Here is a 20,935-nt window from a genome sequence, read left to right on the forward strand (position 1 = left end):
ACACTTCTCATTGCCTCGGCAAAGCAGCCAGCATAATTAAGAACCCCACGCACTCCGGACATTCTCTCTTCCACCTTCTTCCGTCGGGAAAAAGGTACCAAAGTCTGAGGTTACGTACCAACTGACCCAAGAGTAGCTTCTTCCCTGCTGCCATGACACTTATGAATGGACATACGTTTTTTTAAGTTGATCTTTCTCTACACCCTAGCTATGACTGTAACACTCTGTCCTTCACCCTCTCCTTTCCTTCTCCCCTATCTTTTCTATGAACGGTATGATTTGTCTGTCCAGATTCTTGTTACAGTAAGAGTTTTAACAAAACCAGGTTAAAGTCCAACAGGTTTGTTTACCCCAGTCCAACGCCGGCATCTCCACATCATAGATTCTTGTTAGGCAAGGGAGTCTATCTATCTTTGACTTAAAAATATTCAATGACTCCACTTCCACCGCCTTCAGGGGCAGGGAGTTCCAAAGTCTCACAACCCTTTGAGAGAAAAAAGATTCTCCTCGTCGCTGCCCTAAAAGGGCAACCCCTAATTTTAAAAACGATGCCCTCTAGTTCTGGACCCATCCTCAAAAGGAAGCATTCTTTCAACATCCACCTTGTCAATACATTCAGAATCTCAGATACTTCAATCAAGTCACCCCTCACTCTTAGCCTCTATTGCAAACAAGCCCAACCTTTACAACTTATCCTTAAAAGATGGGTGCCCAAACAGAAACCCCCCTCCCCATCCCTAGTTAGGGTTCACTGGGATTAACTGGCAGCCTCGTCACATGGCACGGGCCTCCCTCACTACTGGTAAAATACCAGTTGTGTCAGGAGGTGGCTCTCAAGTGGTGATTAATCGGGCATTTAAAGACCTCCGTATGAACACCCATCTCCATTCCAGCCCTCCCCCACCCGCACCAGCCCCACACCACCCTCCCAGGCTGGTAAAATTCCAATGGAGGCAGGTAAGTGGGTAGCACAGCACCCCTGCCGTGCCACCTGATTTTCCACAATCTTCCTGCCAGCCCATTTCTAGGGATGAAGGGGTTACAATTCTGGTCATATTACCTCATTACTGCCATTCTCAGGCAACCAAATATGAATACCCTACAGTGCCAAGGGAAGATACATATGGAGCGCAATTTTATGATATTGATTCCAAGTGTCCAGCTAGTGTGAAAAATGGGAGAGTTCCTGATCTGATTTTTGGATGTGTTTTCATGCCCTTTCTTATGTACTTAGTCCTGAATACTAATACATGTGACAATAATAAATCGCAGGGGCCCATGGCTGATCGCATCTAGCCTCTGCCACGCCCAGACAAATTGGGTGCCCCTTCGATTGCAACTGCAGTGTGGGAGCACCCCCCCCTCAACCCCCCCTGGTCCAATCTTGTTGCAGAGTGTGCAGTGGACCGCCCCCCCCACCCCCTGCCCCCCCACCATGATCGGGCATGCCCCGCCCCCCCCCATAGGCCCTGCCTGCTGGGCATCACCCAGCTACCAGGCTGGCAGTGTCAGGGTGCCAGATGGCACTGCCAAGGTGCCAGGCTGGCACTGCTAGGCTGACACTGCCCAAGGGGCAGCCCCCTTGCCCTCCCAGGGAGTCTCAATGGCCTCTGGTTCCACCGATGATGGCAACATGGCTGTGTTCCCCATCCATGGGGAGCAGATGTTTTCCTTGCCGGAGAGAACCTCTCCCGGCGAGGCCATAAAGGCAAATGGCCCGGACGGACGATTGAGCGCATGGAAATTCAAATTTAAATACATTTAAATAAATTATTCAGCCTCTCGCCCATTTCCAGCGAGCAGCTGACCTCGCCAGAAATCCGGCTCTCAAAATCGCGAGAGCCGAGAAATCGGGCGTGATCCTGATTTTTCGGTTCTCACGTGATTTTGCTGGCTCACTCTGCCCATCGATGGGATTTATATGCAGCCATAGATTACCACAGACAGTTGGCATAACAGGTCAAAGGCTCAGAATCCTGTGGTGAGTAACTCACCTCCTGATCTCCCAAAGCCTGTCCACCAACTACAAGGCACAAGTCAGGAGTGTGATGGAATACTCCCCACTTGCCTGAATGAGCGCAGCTCCAACAATGCTTGAGAAGCTCAACACCATCCAGGACAAAGTGGCTCAGTTGATTGCTACTCCTTTCACATCCTGACTTGGAATTATATCGCTATTCTTTCACTGTAACTGGGGCAAAATCCTGGAAGTCCCTCCTAACAGCACTGTGGATGTGTTTGCACTTCAAGGACTGCAGCGGTTCAAGAAGGCAACTCGCCACCGAGGGCAACTAGGGTTGGGCAATAAATGCTGGCCAGCCAGCGACGCCAACATCCCGGAAACCAATTTCTAAAATGTTCTTAAATAGAAATAATAAATAAAAATAACCACATCTTCCAGTGACTGGTATGTTTAAGTTTATTTAGACTCACATTAACACTACAATGAAGTTACTGTGAAAATTCCCCAGTTGCCACACTCCGGCGCCTGTTCGGGTACACCTGAATGAGAATTTAGCCTGGCCAATGCACCTAACCAGCATGACTTTCGTACTGTGGGAGGAAACCGGATCACCCGGAGGAAACCCATGCAGACGCAGGGAGAATCTGCAGACTCCACACACACAGTGACCCAAGCCGGGAATCGAACCTGGGTCCCTGGTGCTGTGAGACAGCGGTGCTAACCACTGTGCTACCGTGCTGTCCATAGACTTAAAAAAGATAAAATGGCATTGTACTGGAACCAAGAAATATTTTATCCCATGAAGGTTTCACTGACATTTCTTCCTCTAAAGGGTAAATATTTTGTCATGTTCTGACTTATTTTCCCCATAAATACAACTTTAATTCTGTCTTGTTTTGACAGCCTTTGGGACTAACTTTGATTTCAAAAATAAACTGGAGAACAGGGTTACACAAGAACACTATTAAAATATAAATATTTATTGCTGTAGCTGTAGAAGTTGTAATGGATAATGTGGTCATGCTATCACACAGTGAAATGTTTACTCCTGCTAAAACAACCATTAACTTGATAGGAGACTGTAGATCTTGAAACCTTCCTAAATGCTCATGGGCTATGTAAGAGTAACTGGAAACTCTGTTTGACTTTTGAACTTTCTCCTTGATCTCATGTTCTCACTTTTACATTCCATCTTTGTTTCTGGTATTGAGCTGCAACAAGAAAAGAAATCTGAGAAAATTGAACACAGTTAATTTTATTCAGTAATGTAGCTCTGCTTGCCACAAATCAGCCTGGGTAGATTGTATGGGGCATGATGAGTTCCCCTCAGTCAGAGTGGACCTTCAGCAGTACTGGTTACTCAGTTGTGGACCTGATTTCAAGTCTTTGGGGAAGATATTCTGCCAACATTCACCACAGACAAAAATAGCAAAGCCAGTGGAAAATCCCGCAAAGCCCGGGAAAGGAAATCTCATAGAATCCCGACAGTACAGAAGGAGGCCATTTGACCCATCAAGCCTGCACCGAAACAATCCCACCCAGGTGCTATCCCAGTAACCCACATATTTACTCTGCTCTTCCCCCTGACACGAAAGGACAATTTAGCATGGCCAATGCACCTAACCCACACACCTTTGGACTGTGGGAGGAAACCGGAGCACCCGGAGGAAACCCACGCAGACACAGGGAGAATGTGCAAACTCCACACAGACAGTGACCCGAGGCCGGAATCAAACATGGGTCCCTGGCACTGAGGCAGCAGTGGTAACCACTGTGCCACTGTGCCGCCCTGCATCTTGATGGCGAGATTTCGTTCTCTGATTTTTTTTTTTCCTGCCCCTTGCCTGTGATATAAGGGTCCCACCCTGATTTGAATTCATTTTAATAAATTAACATACACTTAAAGGGCTTTCCTGCCATACATTACCCCCAGATAAAGAACTCGTGCCCGATGTGAAGTCAGGTCGGCGAGGTTTATGACAAGTATTTAAAAATGTGAAGCAGCCGAGTGGAACCCACCAGGGGCGCAAAGGTAGGTGTAGCTCCCGGGGGATGGATATATATGCGGGCAGTGCCCTGGCACTGCCCCTGGCACCCTAGCAGAGTCATGGGGCCTGTGCTGGGATGAGCCCTCTGGAGAGCTCTGTTGAAGGGGGGTGGTTTCCCCTTATTTGTGGTGCTTGTGGGGGTGAGGATTGACCCAGCTGGTGGTGGAGGAGTTCCCCATATCCATGGGCTGGGGGGAGTTTTGTTTTAATGCAGATCGGGGTGCCGTGTAGAGAGACTCCCCCATCTCTGGCCCTGCCCCACCCTCCCAACGTCATGGCAATAATCACACCTCCAGATTTTCCATGTACAGTGTGCCAGAAAATCTGGATAGAAAACTCGGCTTTGTAACTGGAGAGCTAGAAGCTGGCATTCCCATTCGAGTGCAGAATTCTGCCCTTTGTAAGTGTGTGAGTTTAAATTGTGCCCTTTCTTGCACTGAAATGAGCCTAAAGTTCTACATGAGCTGAAAGGTATTTATTGGACACAGAATGGTAAATGATGCCAGAATCTGTGGCACCAACAAGACTTTCCATGCAAACAACACGGATCAGAAACTCCAGGTTTTGTACTAGCTGCACGTGAGACCCCGTCAGCAGTATAAGGATTGCAAAATTTACCCAAGCATGTATTCCTGCAAGACCTGAGGAAAAACAGAAAATGTAAGGTTATGGAATATGTTGAACGAAATCATGAGAGAGTCATTGTGCAAGAGTTTCAGGTAAAAGGAATTAACGCAAGACATCAGCAGCAATTTAATAAAGATTATGTTGATAGTATTACCTGTAGAGGCAGATGGGATGGGGGGTGGGGGGGAGGGGGGGGGGGGGGGTGCGTTCCTGTGAAGCATGAACACCAGCTAAGGCCTATTGGGCTAAATAGTCCATTTCCGTGCTGTGCTTTATATAGAATTCTATGCACTAACGATTCTTGGCAAGAATTTTCCCATCCCTCCCGCCACGTGAATCATATCGGGCAGAGGCGGACCATGCAAAGATCTGTTGATCTCAGGCGGGACTTTCTGGCTTTGGGACAAATATGGCCGGAAAGTTCTGCCTCTTGTGTCTCTTTTATATTTCTCGCAATTTAGCGCCCTACACTTTTGGGCAATTAATTGTTGGAGTCAGAAATGACCATTTATACTTGGAGATGTTTGTTGCTACATTACAGACTTCAGAAGAATTCTCCTTTAGCCAGGATTTCAAAGTAAAATTTGGATCAAAACGCTCTTACAAGTCACCCCATCCCCTTCTACTGGTAAAACTTGAAAAGCACTTGAGAGAAATTGCATTTATAGAAGAAAAGGCAATGAATTTGACATGCGTATATTCCTTGTTTAGCCCATTGGGAGAGGAGTCTGTCATTGTTGATCCTGGTGATCTGTTGGGAAAACGCATGGACTTCCAAATGCAGATTAGTCTGTGTTTAGGAGTGAAGTGGATCCGAGGGCACAGCGGCAGAGGAGTTCAAATTGGGTGAGAAATCTCAGCTTTCATCTCTGTCCACGAGGCGGTGCACAAAGGGGTTCAAACACCTGAGGTCTCAATCCAAGTAGAGTCATAGAGATTGACAGCATGGAAACAGGCCCCTCGGCCCAACTTGTCCATGCTGCCCAGTATTTATCATTATGTTAGTCCCACTTGGCCCATATCCTTCTATACTCATCTTGCCCATGTAATTATCTAAATGCTTTTTAAATGACAAAATTGTATCTGCCTATACTACTACCTCTGGCAGCTCTTTCCAGACACTCTGTGTGAAAAAATTGCCCCTCTGGATTCTTTTGTATCGCTCCCCTCTCACCTTAAACTTATGCCCTCTAGTTTTAGACTCCCCTACCTTTGGGAAATGATGTTGACCATCTAGCTGATCTATGCCCCTCATTATTTCATGGACCTCTATAAGATCACCCCTAAGCCTCCTACACTTCAGGGAAAAAAGTCCCAGTCTATCCAGCCTCTCCTTATAACTCAAACCATCAAGTGCCAGTAGCATCCTAGTAAATCTTTTCTGCACTCTTTCTAGTTTAATAATATCCTTTCTATTAATAGGTGACCAGCACTGTACTCAGTATTCCATTGGCCTTACCAATGTCTTGTACAACTTAGCAGTTCAAAATTAGGCACTAGCTTTTTGTAAGTTTTCCCTTGGCCGTCTAGAGATTGCGTTAAAATTGAAAACCTGTTCCCTCTTTCATGAAATCCTGTCATTGTTTCCCCTCTGATTGTTTTCATGCAAACGTTCTTTAGGTTTGGCCACCAATAGACATTGCAAACTCAACATGAATGTACAATAGTTCCAAATAGAATGACTTCCCCAGTTAATCAATAAAAGTTCCGGATATCTTAAATATCTTTCACATTGTTACTAACCTTGTTGATTTTGTCCTGTAATGAGTTACTGGTCTTATTTATAATTGATATATTAGATGTTAACTTATTATTGGTTACCAGCACTTTATTTCCATATTTAAAATATTCAGTATAAATTTTCCTACCTTAACATCATTGAGAGTTTTGCATTGTTATTTCTCAAACTTACGATGATTTTGTTCACAAATAGCTTCTCGTCTGTGTAGGTTTATGATGTATGGCCTTCCTGTAATGTTCTGTACCCCTGCCGTGTGGAATCACGCTAATCTTCTGTTGGACTACACAATGTGCTTCACAATTCAACGTGTCACCACAGATTTCCTCAACTATCTGAAAACACATGCCGTAGTATTGGAACTGTGGGGTCTGCAAGGTGGGTGAAGTGGGATTCCAATGGGTTACAGGCAATGAGGAAAATCTGAAATTTTAAAAAATGTGTGCATTATTCTGTAATTCTTAAAGCTACCACATTCTGGTGGGTATAGCGAGGGAGTATGTTAGAGCTCCAGTCAAGTCCATTGCTCTAGTTTCTTTCATTGTGAGTTCTCAATCTTAGCACCACCAAGAGGAAAAGGTACCAAATACAGGGTAGGTGTTGACTTGAAGATGAGATGGAAAAGCTGGAAGAAGGCTTACTCCAAGGTTCCCAAATAGTCAAGCGGGAAATTGAGGAACAAATATGTAAGGAGATTACAAGAAAAACTCCAAGAAAAATAGGGTGATAATAGTAAGCGACTTTAAGTTTCCCAACATTAACTGGGACAGTCATAGCATTATGGGCTTGGATGGAGAGAAATTTGTTGAGTGTATTCAGGAGGAATTTCTCATTCAGTATGTGGATGGCCCGACTAGAGAGGGGGCAAAACTTGACCTCCTCTTGGGAAATAAGGAAGGGCAGGTGACAGAAGTGTTGGTGAGAGATCACTTTGGGAACAGTGACCATAATTCCATTAATTTTAAGATAGCTGAGGAGAATGATAGGGCTGGCCCAAAAGTTAAAATTCTAAATTGGGGCAAGGCCAAGACAGGAACTTTCAAAAGTTGATTATGGGAGTCTGTTGGCAGGCAAAGGGACATCTGGTAAGTGGGAGGCTTTCAAAAGTGTGTAAATCAGGGTTCAGAGTAAGCACATTCTTTTTAGAGTGAAAGGCAAGGTTGGTAGAAGTAGGGAATCCTGGATGACTCAGCATATTGAGGCCCTGATCAAAAAAAAGGAGGCATATGACATGCATAGGCAGCTGGGATCAAGTGGGTCCCTTGAAGAGTATAGAGGGTGTCGGAGTAGAGTTAAGAGAGAAATCAGGGGGGAAAAAAGGGGACACCATATTTCTTTGGCAGGGAAGTCAAAAGAAAACCCTAAGAGCTTCTACAAATATATATTAAGGGCAAAAGAGTAACTAGGGAAAGAATAGAGCCTCTTAAGGATCAACAAGGTCATCATATACAGATCCACAAAAGATGGGTGCGATCCTAAATGAATATTTCTCATCAGTATTTACTGTTGAGAAAGACATGGATGTTAGGAAACTTGGGGAAATAAGTAGTGATATTTTGAGGAGTGTACATATTACAGAGAAGGAAGTACTGGAAGTCTTAAAGCGCATCAATGTAGATAAATTCCCGAGACCTCATGAAGTGTATCCCAGGACGCTGTGGGAGGCTAGGGAGGAAATTGCAGGTCCCTTTTAACAAGGTTACCGCATGGTAGGTTGTTGCATAAGGTTAAATCTCACGGGATCCAGGGTGAGGTAACCAATTGGATACAAAATTGTCTTGACAGAAGCCAGAGGGTGGTTGTAGAGGGTTGTTTTTCAAACTGGAGGCCTGTGACCAGCGGTGTGATTCAGGGATCGGTGCTGGGTCCACTGTTATTTGTCATTGATATTAATGATTTGGATGGCAATTTAGGAGGCATGGTTAGTAAGTTTGCAGATGACACCAAGATTGGTGGCATAGTGGACAGTGAAGAAGGTTATCTTGGATTGCAACGGGATCTTGATCAATTGGGCCAGTGGGCTGATGAATGACAGATAGAGTTTAATTTAGGTAACTGCGAGGTGATGCATTTTAGTAGATCGAACCAGGGCATGACTTACTCAATCAATGGTAGGGCATTGGAGAGAGTTATAGAACAAAGAGATCTAGAGGTACAGGTTCATAGCTCTTTGAAAGTGGAGTCACAAGTGGACAGGGTGGTGAAGAAGGCATTCGGCATGCTTGGTTTCATTGGTCAGAACATTGAATATAGGAGTTGGGATGTCTTGTTGAAGTTGTACAACACATTGGTAAGACCACACTGTGTACAGTTCTGGTCACTCTGTTATAGAAAGGATATTATTAAGCTAGAAAGAGTGCAGAAAAAAATTACTAGGATGCTACCAGGACTTGATGGTTTGATTTATAAGGAGAGGCTGGATAGACTGGGACTTTTTTCCCTGGAGCGCTGAAGGCTTAGAGGTGATCATATAGAGGTCTATAAAATAATGAGGGGCATAGATAAGGTAGATAGTCAACATCTTTTCCCAATGGTAGGGGAGTCTAAAACTAGGGGGCCTAGGTTTAAGGTGAAAGGGGAGAGATACAAGAGGGTCCAGAGGGGCATTTTTTTCAGAGGTTTGAGTATCTGGAACAAGTTGCCAGAGGTAGTAGTCGAGGCGGGTACAATTTTGTCATTTTAAAAAGCATTTAGACAGTTACTTGGGTAAGATTGGTATACAAACAAGGGCAATTGGGACTGGGTTAATGGTTAAAAACTGGGCGGTATGGACAAGTTGGGCCAAAGGGCCTGTTTCCATGCTGCAAGCCTCTATGTCTCTATGACTCTAATGCACATGGGCTAACTCAAGAGCAGCAGTAATAGAAATCTGGGAACACGGTACCTAGCTGTCCTCCAGGTAGCAAAATGATGCCTGAAGCAGTGACAAAAGTCGAATCTGACCATAATATATCAGAATGTTGACTGGAATGCACCATTCCATCTAAAAAGACATTGAAAATTCCCATGTTCAGTTTCATCAATAGAAATGTTCATTCTATAGCTTTAAAGCACAAACCTTCAGTACCAGCTGGGCTTGGGAGTTGATACTGTGAATGATTGATTCCCATTCTAAACAGACCTCAGTCATATTGGTCGGAGGAGCAGTTTTTAACGCACTGAATTTTTCTGTTGCTGCCTCCTCAAAATTTACATTTCCTTTGTCATCTCACCGAGAGCCTCATTAATGGCTGCCTCACCTGTCACAGTGTCATAGAATGATACAACATTGAAGGAGGCCATTTGGCCCATCATGCCAGTACTGGATCTTTGATCACATTCTTCTCATAGGGGCTTCTGATAACCCCCAAAAATTGTTTGACTTCAATTATTTATCCATACAACCATAAAATCCCTACAGTGCAGAAAGAGGCTAATCGGCTCATTGAATCTGCACTGATTTTCTGAAAGAGTATCCCACCCAGGCCTTCTCCTCCGCCCTATCCCTGAAACCCCATACATTTACCATGGCTAATCCACCTAACCTGTTCATCTTTGGACACAAAAGGGCAATTTAGCATGGCCCCGCTTAATCTGCACATCTTTGGAGTGTGGGAGGAAACTACACCTGGAGGAAACCCATGCAGACATGGGGAGAACATGCAAACTCCACACAGACAGTGACCTAAGGCCAGAATCAAACCCGGGTCCTTGGCACTGTGACGCAGCAATGCTAACCACTGTGCCACCATGTCACCCAATTTCCTTTTGAATATTGCTTTAGCATCTGTACATTGTAATTCCCCCACATAGCATATTCCCTAACCTGCAAGAAGTTGAATAAAATTTCCACTCTTCTCTCTTTCTACATCCCCTCCCTTCCCTCTTCTCTCTCCTGTCCTACCTCCTTCAACATTCACTCCGTCCACCATCAACATACAATGGCAGCAGTGCGTACCATTTACAAAATGCACTGCAGCAACTCAGCAAGGCTACTTCAACAGTGCCTTCCAAATCCATGACCTCTATCACCTAGAAGGACAAGAGCAGGAAATGCCACCACTTGCAATTTCCCCCTCCATGCCACATACCATCATGACTTGGAACTGAAATGTTTCTTCTCTTTCTGGTTCTCTTCCCTCTCCATTCCCACCTCCTCCACAACTCTATTTCTTCTCCATCCCCACCTTCTTTTTGCTCTCTCTCATCTTCTCTCCCCTTCTTTCCTTCACTCCTTCTCTTCTCCTCTCCATTTTTTAAAATGATTCTTTCATGGGGTGTGGGCATCACTGACTAGGCCAGCATTTAATCCCTAAATGCTCTTCAGAAGATGGTAGTGAGCTGACTTCTTGAACTCCGGCAATCCATGTTGTGTAGGTACACCCAGAGTGCTGTTTGGAGGGGGGGAGTTCCAGGATTTTGACCCAGCGACAGTGAAGGAATGGTGATATATTTCCAAGTCAGGATGATGAGTGGCCTTGACCTTTTAGGTGGTAGTGGCTGTGGGTTTGGAAGGTGCTGGCCACGTAGCCTTGGTGAGTGGCTGCAATGCATTTTGTAAATTGTGTGCATTGGTACCATTGTGCGTCGGTGGAGGGAATGGATGTTGAAGGTGGTGGATGGGGTGTCAGTCAAATGGGTTGGTTTGTCCTGGATGGTGTCGTGCTTCTTGAGAGTTTTTGGAGTTGCACTTACCCAGGCAAATGGAGGGTATTCCATCACACTAATGACTTGTACCTTGTAGATGGTGGACAGGCTTAAGGGAGCTGGGGGTGGGTGGGTGGGGTGGGGGGGTGGTGGTGTTACTTATTGTAGGATTCCCATTCTTGTAGCCACAATATTTCTACGGCTGGATCAGATCCATTCTGGGACAATTGTAGAGAGAGATATTTTCAAAGCAGGTCGAAGTTTTCAATGTTGGTTTTATTTGCGCAATGCGGATCCAGTCAAATACTCAAAAGCAGGAGAGAAATAAACTTGTACGGAACTAGAAATGTGACCAAAGTGTGTTTTGCAGAAGGTTGCCAAGAAATGGAAACAGACTTTGCTAATGTCCCTCTGGCAAGTGATGGTTGCGTGCTGTTGGATTTGCGCTACAGGAATCCATGGACACCTGTGCCACTGGTATGCTAAATCTGTTCCTTACAAGATCATCTGGCATTAGAGAGGTTTAAGAATGCAGTTGATGTATATTTATTTCCATCAATGTTCGAGCAGATGGACCATTTATAACCATTCTGTTGAGCTGCAGGAAGTGATGTTGAGTTATTGCACTTATTCCGCAATTAGACACATATTGCCTGCTGGTGAAAGAGTGGCTTCTTTTAGACAGACGCAAATTACTTTGAACAACTTTCTGTATTTCACACACTTTGCTGGTCTAAACTCCAGGATCCCGAAGAGCATAAATTCAACCTGTCTGAGCAGCTCAAAATCTTGGAAGAAGAGACAGAAAACGTCAGAGATTCGAACCGAACCTTACAAAATGAGAACATCAGGATGCAAAAGAAATTGGCAAAGTTGAGAAGCTCATCCTCAAATCACGGTAGCTCCAGATATTATTGCGCCGCACATTGCATGTTTCACCCCTCATTCATTGTCCGCAGACTTAACCCCCGACCTTTTCACCAGGAAATGGCGATCCAGTGAAATCCACCGACGATCGATCCGGTCAAAAGTCTCCGTTTCCCAGCTGGGATGCCGAGTTTGCCAAAGCGCTCAAGACATTTTACTTCAACATGATTGGAGTGAGAGGGAGACTTATCCAATTGAAGGAGGTCAGGCCACTGGTGAGGAAAGTTACCTTTTTACCTGCTTTTTACTCTCCCTGGTTTTTGATGGCCCAACAACGGAATACAGTAAATACACAAATGGCTTTGAATCCTTTTAACTTGCATATGAAACAAAATAATAACGGCACAGTGGTTAGCACTGCTGCCTCTCACAGCAACAGTTTTAACAACACCAGGTTAAAGTCCAACAGGTTTATTTGGTAGCAAATACCATCAGTGTACTATCAGTAACCCCCACAGCTTGCCTCCTGGACTTGCTGGCTGTCCTGTCTGGAGACAATACACATCTCTTTAACCTGTGCTTAATGCTCCCTCCTCCACTCACATTGTCTGTATCTTTAAGAACTGGTTGGCTGTAGAGATTTGCATTCTAATCAGTATTCTGTAACTTGATTTTGTGTCTCTGTGCCCTGTTTGAGAGCAGATTTCCACTCCATCTGACGAAGGAGCAGCGCTCCGAAAGCTAATGGTATTTGCTACCAAATAAACCTGTTGGACTTTAACCTGGTGTTATTAAAACTGTTACTGTGTTTACCCCAGTCCAACGCCGGCATCTCCACATCATGTCTCTCACAGCGCCAGGGGCCTGTGTTCGATTCCCGGCTTGGATCACTGTCTGTGTGGAGTCTGCACGTTCTCCCCGTGTCTGCATGGGTTTCCTTCGGGTGCACTGATTTCCTCCAACACTCCAAAGATGTGCGGGTTAGGTGGATTGGTCATGCTGAAATTGCCCCTTAGTGTCAGGGGCCAGGGTAAATGCATGGGGTTATGGGGCTAGGGCCTGCGTGGAATTGTGGTCGGTGCAGACTCGATGGGCTGAATGGCCTCCTTCTGCACTGTAGGATTCTAAAAAAAAGATAAAGAATAACAGGGTGCAAATAAGCAGCATTTGACAGTGGTTAGCACTCAGTAAGTAATGCACAATGCAATTCTGTATCATGTAACATTGTCAATATTTCAGTTTGAATCTTAGAATGAATAAATGTGCCCCTAAACTTGCAATAATCCCAAAATGAATAATTTTATTTGAAAGGTTATTTACGATCGTTGTGATTCATGACCAGACCCCAAGTTATTGATAAGATCTGGTTAGCAGCCAATAACATTTTGTTTAAAGTAGACAAAGTTTGAGACTGAAGACGCTTGCTCCGTGAATAAAGCCACAGATTTCACTAGTTTTAAACAAACAAAAATAAACTTTATTATACAAGGTCAGAAAGATAAAACAATTTACAATATCTATCTTATATTCTAATATTCAGGTTAATATGAGCTACATTTGATTTGATTTATTATCATGTGTTTTAGTATACAGTGAAATGTATTGTTTCTTGCGCGTTATACAGACAAAGCAAACCGTACATTGGGAAGGAAAGGAGGGAATGCAGAATGTAATGTTACAGTGATAGCTAGGGTGTAGAGAAAGATCAACTTAATGCCAGGTAAGTCCATTTAAAAGGGAAGGCAGCAGGGAAGAAGCTGTTCTTGGGTCGGTTGGTACGTGTCCTCAGACTTTTGTATCATTTTCCCAACAGAAGAAGGTGGAAGAGAGAATGTCCATGGTGCGTGGGGTCCTTAATTATGCTGGCTGCTTTTTCGAGGCAGCGGGAAATGGAGACAGTCAATGGATGGGAGGCTGGTTTGAGTGATGAACTGGTATTCGTTTATGACCCATTGTAGTTTCTTACAGTCTTGGACAGGGTGGGAGCCATACCATGCTGTGATACAACCAGAAAGAATGCTTTCTATGGGGCATCTGTCAAAGTTGGTGAGAGTCATAGCGGACATGCCAAATTTCCTTTGTCTTCTGAGAAAGTAGAGGAATTGGTGGGCTTCCTTAACTATAGTGTCTGCATGGAGGGACCTTAACAGGTTGTTGGTGATCTGGACACCTAAAAACCTGAAGCTCTCGACCATTTCTACTTTGTCCCCATTGATGTTGACACTACGCTTCCTGAAGTCGATGACAATCTCCTTCATTCTGTTGACATTGAGGGAGAGATTATTGTCGTCACACCAGTTCACCAGATTCTCTATCTCGTTCCTCTACTCAGTCTCGTCATTGTTTGAGATCCGACCCACTACAGTGGTGTCATAACAAACTTGAAAATCGAGTTGGGGGGGAATTTGGCCACACAGTCATAGGTGTATAAGGAGTATAGTAAGGGGCAGAGGACACAGTCTTGTGGGGCACCGGTGTTAAGGATGAGCATGGAGGAGGTGTTGTTGCCTATCCTTACCGATTGCGGTCTGTGGGTTAGGAAATTGAGGATCCCGTCACAGAGGGAGAAACTGAGCCCCAGGTCACGTAGTTTGGAGATGAGTTTCATCGGAATAATGGTGTTGAAGGCTGAGCTGTAGTTGATAAATAGGAGTCTGACATAGGTGTCTTTGTTATCTAGGTGTTCCAGGGTTGAGTGCAGGGCCAGGGAAATGACACCTGCAGTGGTCCTGTTGCGGCAGTAGGTGAACTGTAGTGGATCCAGGCAATCTGGGAAGCCGGAATTGATTTGTGCCATGACTAACCTTTCAAAGCACTTCAGTGCCTGGTTTCCCTTTGGTACTGGAATGATGGTCGTCTTCTTGAAACAGATGAGGACCTCAGATTGTTGTAGAGAGTCTGAAGATGTCCGCGAATGCCCCTGCCAGCTGGTCCACACAGGATCGGAGTGTTCGTCCGGGTACCTCATCCGGGCCAGTCGCTTTCCGTAGGTTGACCTTCAAGAAGGCTGCTCTGACGCTTACAATCGTTACCTTGGATACACGTTTCTGGGGTGGAGGGCATGCTCTTGCTGACCTCTTGCTCAAAACAGGCATAGAATGCATTGAGCGCATCGGTGGGGGGGAGCATTGGAGCTAATGATTTTACGTGCCTTCATCTTGTAGCTTGTTATGCCTTGCAGACCTTGCCATACTCGGCGGGGGTCCGTATGGCTAGCCTGGGACCCTAGCTTGGTCCAGTACTGTCTTAATTCTAGCCTCAGGTCACTGTCTGTCTGTGTGGAGTTTGCACATTCTCCCCGTGTCCGCGTGGGTTTCCTCGAGATGCTCCAGTTTCCTCTCACAGTCCAAAGATGTGCAGGTTAGGTTGATTGGCCATGCTAAATTGTCGCTTAGTGTCAGAGGGACTAGCAGGGTAAATAGATGGGGTTAAGGGGATAGGGCCTGGGTGGGATTGTGGTCAGTGCAAACTTGATGGGCCAAATGGCCTCCTTTTGCACTGTAGGGATTCTATGATTCTATGAATACATAAATGTGGGGTGGCCTTTCAGTTGTGTTATGAAGTTAATGGGAAATACGTCTCCAATTTACTCTATTAGTTGCCTACTAATTAATGTTTAGTTGATCACGGTTGCGGGGGGTCCCTGGTTTGGGGTTGATCACAGTTAGGGGGGGTCCCCCTGGTTTGGGGTTGATCACAGTTAGGGCAGTCCCTGGTTTGGGGTTGATCACAGTTAGAGGGGTCCCTGGTTTGGGGTTGATCACAGTTAGGGGGGGTCCCTGGTTTGGGGTTGATCACAGTTAGGGGGGTCCCTGGTTTGGGGCATAGGCTGTTGTTGAGGGTGGGCATACAGCACAGTTGGGAGCAGGTTGTAATGGATGAGTAGATTGGGGCAGGGGGAGGAATATTTGGTGTAGAAACGACTGTTGCTGATAGGGAGATCATGGTTAGAGGGTGATTGTGATTGGGCGCTGAGATTTTGGTTGGGAGAGTGCAATGGGGCTGGAGGATGGTTGGAGGATTCTCATGGTCACTGGAGAGGTCACTGAGAGGACAGAGCATGGAGGTGGGGCAAGATCACTGGGAAATATCGGGGGGAAACTGGAGATCATAGAGGTACGGGCATGGTTGATTATCCTGGAAAGGGAAGCAGATATGTTTGTTCAATCAGGGAGAAGAACTGCTGCCCATTAGCAATCTTGTAAAGGCCTTCAGGATCTGGCTTGACTTGTCTCGTTTTACCTGCCAGGTTTCCTGGAGCCTGGGAAAATCAGTCAAATGTTAAAAACAGTAAAAATCGAGGCATGTAACTTCTTTCAAAGCTGTTACCAACTGATCAGCCTCCTCAATGGGGATGAGTCTCCCACCCTCTCCCCAATCCAGACTCCTGAGTGTGGATCAGTCTCCCACCCTCTCTCCAATCCAGTCTGTTAAATATGGATTAGTCTTCCCCTCCCCTATCCCGTCTCCCTAGTCACTGGAACTCGGTGGATTCGAGATGGGGAAGAGTTGGGTTTGAATTTTTTTTAGATGTAATTTCTCACACAACTCAAACCGTCCCTGGAAGTTACAATTGTCCCTGTTAATTGATTTCCTTTCCACAAATGCTGGCAGGTCTTCTGAGTATACCCAGCATTTTCTGTTTGTATTTCAGATTTCCAGGATCCTCAGTATTTAGCATTTGAACTATTACAAACTGGATTGGAAGGAAATCCATAGTTTGCTTTGAGTTCCCATTGGTTTGTGTTGATTTTATCAACCCAATTAGTGTGAAAACGGCCAAGCCAGTGCAAAAGATTATAGGGGCAATCTTATGAAAAATATATTCGAAATGTCTAACGAGTGTGAAAACGGGAAAGCTTCAGATCGGTTTGTTGGGTGAATTTGAAATTGCAATCTTACACCACTTTGTGGAAAAAATGATACACAATCTGTTTCCCGCCAGTAGGGGGAGGGAGGGCGAGGCCTAAGCTCGCCGGAAAGCCAGGCCCGTTAAGATTGCGAGAGGTGAGAAACCAGATGGGAGCCTGATTTTTTGCCAGTCGCGCGATCTTACCGACTCGCCCCACCCATCGATCGGTGTGACGAGAAGGTAAGATCGCTCCCGATGTACCTGCAAATCTAAGTCACATCGAGCATTAATTGGGTTTTTGTGTTTCTTTTTATTCCACTGCTTTAAGAATTATGTTGGCCAAAGCCAGCCACTCCCACCAAACTGGCCAGGTCCCCAGGTTGAAATAATGAGAACTTACTCCCGCTGCTGTGGGCATGTGTAGTTTGAATATCTGTGCCACGTACAGACGTGTATGCAGATATTTTAAAATCTGTTTACCATTGTTTCTATTTGGAGTGAGGCGATATGTCAGTGAAGGTGAGTGGAATGAAATCACTGAAAGGGAGAGTAGGACAATTATAGCAGGGCTGGAGGCAGAAAGATTAATTCCAATCAGCAATGCTGCTGATAACCTATAGTAATAGACAGTCCACTTTCAATAGAACTAGGATAAATGCCATAAACACCAATTTTGTTCATCCTGACTTAACTTGTAATGTAGGTAGGAAACCTGAAATAGCTGTCTATTTTCCATTAGGTTAGTTTGCATTCATTAATATAAAATCATTATTGGGTACAGGGAAAAAAGTCCTAGTGACGTTAGAACACCTGTACTTTCTATTGTCCTAATAATGTTTCCTATGTTGCTCTGGTCTGAAGGAGGGCAAAACCAATGCAGTGTCAATTGAACTGAATTATGGGTGGTTTTCTGTTGGCACTTTATACGACTAGTTGCAGGAGTAGGCCATTCGGCCCCTTAAACCTGCTCCGCTATTCAATAAGATCATGGCTGATTGGACTCAACTTCAACTCCACGTTTCTGCCTACCTCTGATAACCTTTCACCCCCTTAATCAAGGATTAATCTAGCTAAGGTACTGGATAAAGCTATTTCAAATTCATCTGCCAATAGGAACTGAGCTAGAATCATAGAAACCCTACAGTGCAGAAAGAAGCCATTTGGCCCGTCGAGTCTGCACTATAATCCCACCCAGGCCCTACCCCCATATCCCTACATATTTACCCGCTAATCCCTCTAACCTGCGCATCTTAGGACACTAAGGGGCAATTTTAGCATGGCCAATCAACCTAACCCGCACATCTTTGGGCTGTGGGAGGAAACCGGAGCACCCGGGGGAAACCCATGCAGACACGAGGAGAATGTGCAAACTCCACACAGGCAGTGACCCAAGCCAGGAATCGAACCCAGGTCTCTGGCGCTGTGAAGCAGCAGTGCTAACCACTGTGCTAGCTGTATTCAAAAACGTATCCAAGGGGTTTTTTTCATTCATGGGATTAGGGGGGGTTGCTAGTTGGGCCAGCATTTATTGCCCATCCCTAACTGCCCTCCATTTCAGAGCATTTGAGCGTCAACCACATTGCTGTGGGTCTGGAGTCACATGTAGGCCAGACCAGGTAAGGAGAGTAGATTTCCTTCCCTAAAGGACATTAGTGAACCAGATGGGTTTTTTATGACAATTGACAATGGTTACAAGCAGGGAAGTACTGCTGAGGCTTTATAAGGCTTTGGTGAGATCACTTTTCGAATATTGCGACAATTTTGGTTCCCGTATCTAAGGAGTGATGTGCTGGCCTTGGAGAGGGTCCAGAGGAGGTTCACGAGAATGATCCCGGGAATAAAAAGCTTGATGTATGAGAAGTGTCTGAGGACTCTGGGTCTGTACTCAATGGAGTTTAGAAGGATGAGGGGGGAACTCATTAAAACTTGCAGAATACTGAGAGGCCTAGATAGAGTGGATGTGGGGAAGATGTTTCCATTAGTAGGAGAAACTAGGATCAAAGGGCACAGCCCCAGATTACAGGGAGGACCCTTTGGAACTGAGATGAGGAGGAATTTCTTCAGCCAGAGGACGGTGAATCTATGGAATTTATTGCCACAGAAGGCTGTGGAGGCCAGTTCATTGAGTGTATTGAAGAGAGATAGATAGGTTCTTGATTGGTACGGGGATCCAAGGTTATGGGGAAAAAGTCAGAGAATAGGGTTGAGAAACTTATCAGCCATGATTGAATGGTGGGACAGACTCAATGGGCCGAATGGCCTAATTCTGCTCCTATATCTTATGGTCACCATTTGACTTTTAAAAAAAATTTCAGATTTTTAATGAATTCAAATTTTGCCATCTGCCATGGTGGGATTCAAACCCGGGTCCCCAGAGCATTCCCCTGGGTCTTTGGATTGCTAGTCGAATTCATAGAATGATCTTTGATTAACAATGCATTCCACATTGTTTCAATGTACTGTGCTTCTAATGATGGGTACCCTAAGGAGAGGAGATTGCTATCGAATATCAATAAACCCTGTGCCAAATCTTTTATTTATTTCTAATAAATTCATCAAATGTACAAACCGATATTTATATTGAAATAAATGTCCACAGGATATAATTTACTTCCCCATGTGTGCCACTTAGCTAGAGAAAAATAAATATCAGAATTACAAGAATACCACTGAGAAAAATGGCATTGTTTCCAATGTCTTTTTGAATACTGGATATGGAAGAAGGATTTTAAAATTTGTTTTGAATATTAACAGGTCACACTTCCTCACAAAACTAATCTGACTGGTGGTAGACAAGCGGGAAATAATTAAGAAATATGCTTCTACCTGTGGCACTGTGACCTTACATGCACTAGGATTTATCCAGATATGTAAAATACAAAACAGTATCAGGCAATGTCAGGATGGAATAGTTGTTCAGTGTGAGCCAATTATTTAGCGTATGCATAATTTACCCCTAGGCCAAAGAACCTGGCGACTGGCATTGAATTCTCAATGAAACATGGTATTGAAGGATTACAAGGACAAGGAAAAGAAATATCTCTGTTTAAAAAGGTTAAACATAGCAAAAACCTAGACAACGGTGGTTTAATGAGGAGATTGGAAAGATGCTAAAGGATGCCAGGAAACTTAAGTTGAGGAATAGAATCTATGTAAAGGAAACTGAAGAAAGTGTTTGAAAAAAATGACAAGTAGAGACTCAATTCGCAGAAGAGTGGCACAGTGGTTAGCACTGTAGCCTCACAGCGCTAGGGACCCGGGTTCGATTCCAGGCTTGCATGTCTGCATGTTCTCCCTGTGTCTGCGTGGGTTTCCTCCGGGTGCTCCGGTTTCCTCCCACAGTCCAAAGATGTGCAGGTTAGGTGTGGTCACCTTCAATTTATCGGGGCACCTTTTAAAAATGGCGTCCTGATCTCTGCACGGCCAGTCTTGCCGGCGTCTTTCAGTCTCACACATCTCTTTGCTGACGGGAATCTCTCCAAACTCCACAATAATGATTCGGATTGCGCCGACACACCCGACAGAACTTTCACCGCTTTTCCCGCTGGGGATGACACTTTCGGCCCAGTGTGTTTACCATCATAAAACGTCCCAAGGAGCTTTACAGAAACATGACAAGACAAACTTGATATTGAGCCAAAAGATATTAAGGCAGGTGACTAAAAGCTTGGCAAAAAAAAAGCACGGTTTAAAGGGGAAGAGAATGGTGGAGAGACAGAGTTATTTAGGCAGGAATTTCTAGAGCTTAGGCCACAATGGTTGAAGCACAGTCTCCAAACGTTGGTCGAAAGAAATTGGCGGGGTGGGGTGGGGTGGGGGGATGCACAAGAGGCCAGAGGCATGGAGGAGAACAATTCTCCGAGAGGTGTGGAACTGCAGGAGATTTCAGAGATGGGGAGAGGGAGGCCATTGAAGGGGTTTAAACAAAAGGACGAGAGTTTAAAATTGAGGCAAAGTTAACCTAAATGATCCATAGTACATTTTTGTTACAGAAAGTGGAAGAATTAAATGCCAAATTACTTGCAGCTGGTGATTTCTCAAGGAGTTAAAGGATCAATTATTGTTACTTTGAAATGTTTTAGAATTCCATAAATATTGTAATATCTTAGATATGGAGGAGAGGAAATATTCCAAATTGAACTAAGGCATCAGCTTGCTAATTACAAGCTAGTTTGCCTAACATCCACAACGGGGGAATTGCTTAGGGGCAAGCT

At 44.8% G+C, this 20,935-nt stretch overlaps 1 protein-coding gene across 1 annotated transcript in view; it reads left to right on the top strand.

The window, feature by feature from the left end:
* The window catches only part of LOC144506761 (kinesin-like protein KIF28), an 80,161-nt gene that overhangs the window by 47,978 nt on the left and 11,248 nt on the right, over positions 1-20,935 (top strand). The window contains exons 19-21 of the mRNA XM_078233118.1: positions 5,350-5,484; positions 6,588-6,754; positions 11,987-12,144. Of these exons, the coding sequence (XP_078089244.1) occupies positions 5,350-5,484; positions 6,588-6,754; positions 11,987-12,144 (460 nt within the window). The remainder of the gene's footprint in view (positions 1-5,349; positions 5,485-6,587; positions 6,755-11,986; positions 12,145-20,935) is intronic.

Source organism: Mustelus asterias, chromosome 18 (genome assembly GCF_964213995.1).
Source record: "Mustelus asterias chromosome 18, sMusAst1.hap1.1, whole genome shotgun sequence".
Lineage (NCBI taxonomy): Eukaryota > Metazoa > Chordata > Chondrichthyes > Carcharhiniformes > Triakidae > Mustelus > Mustelus asterias.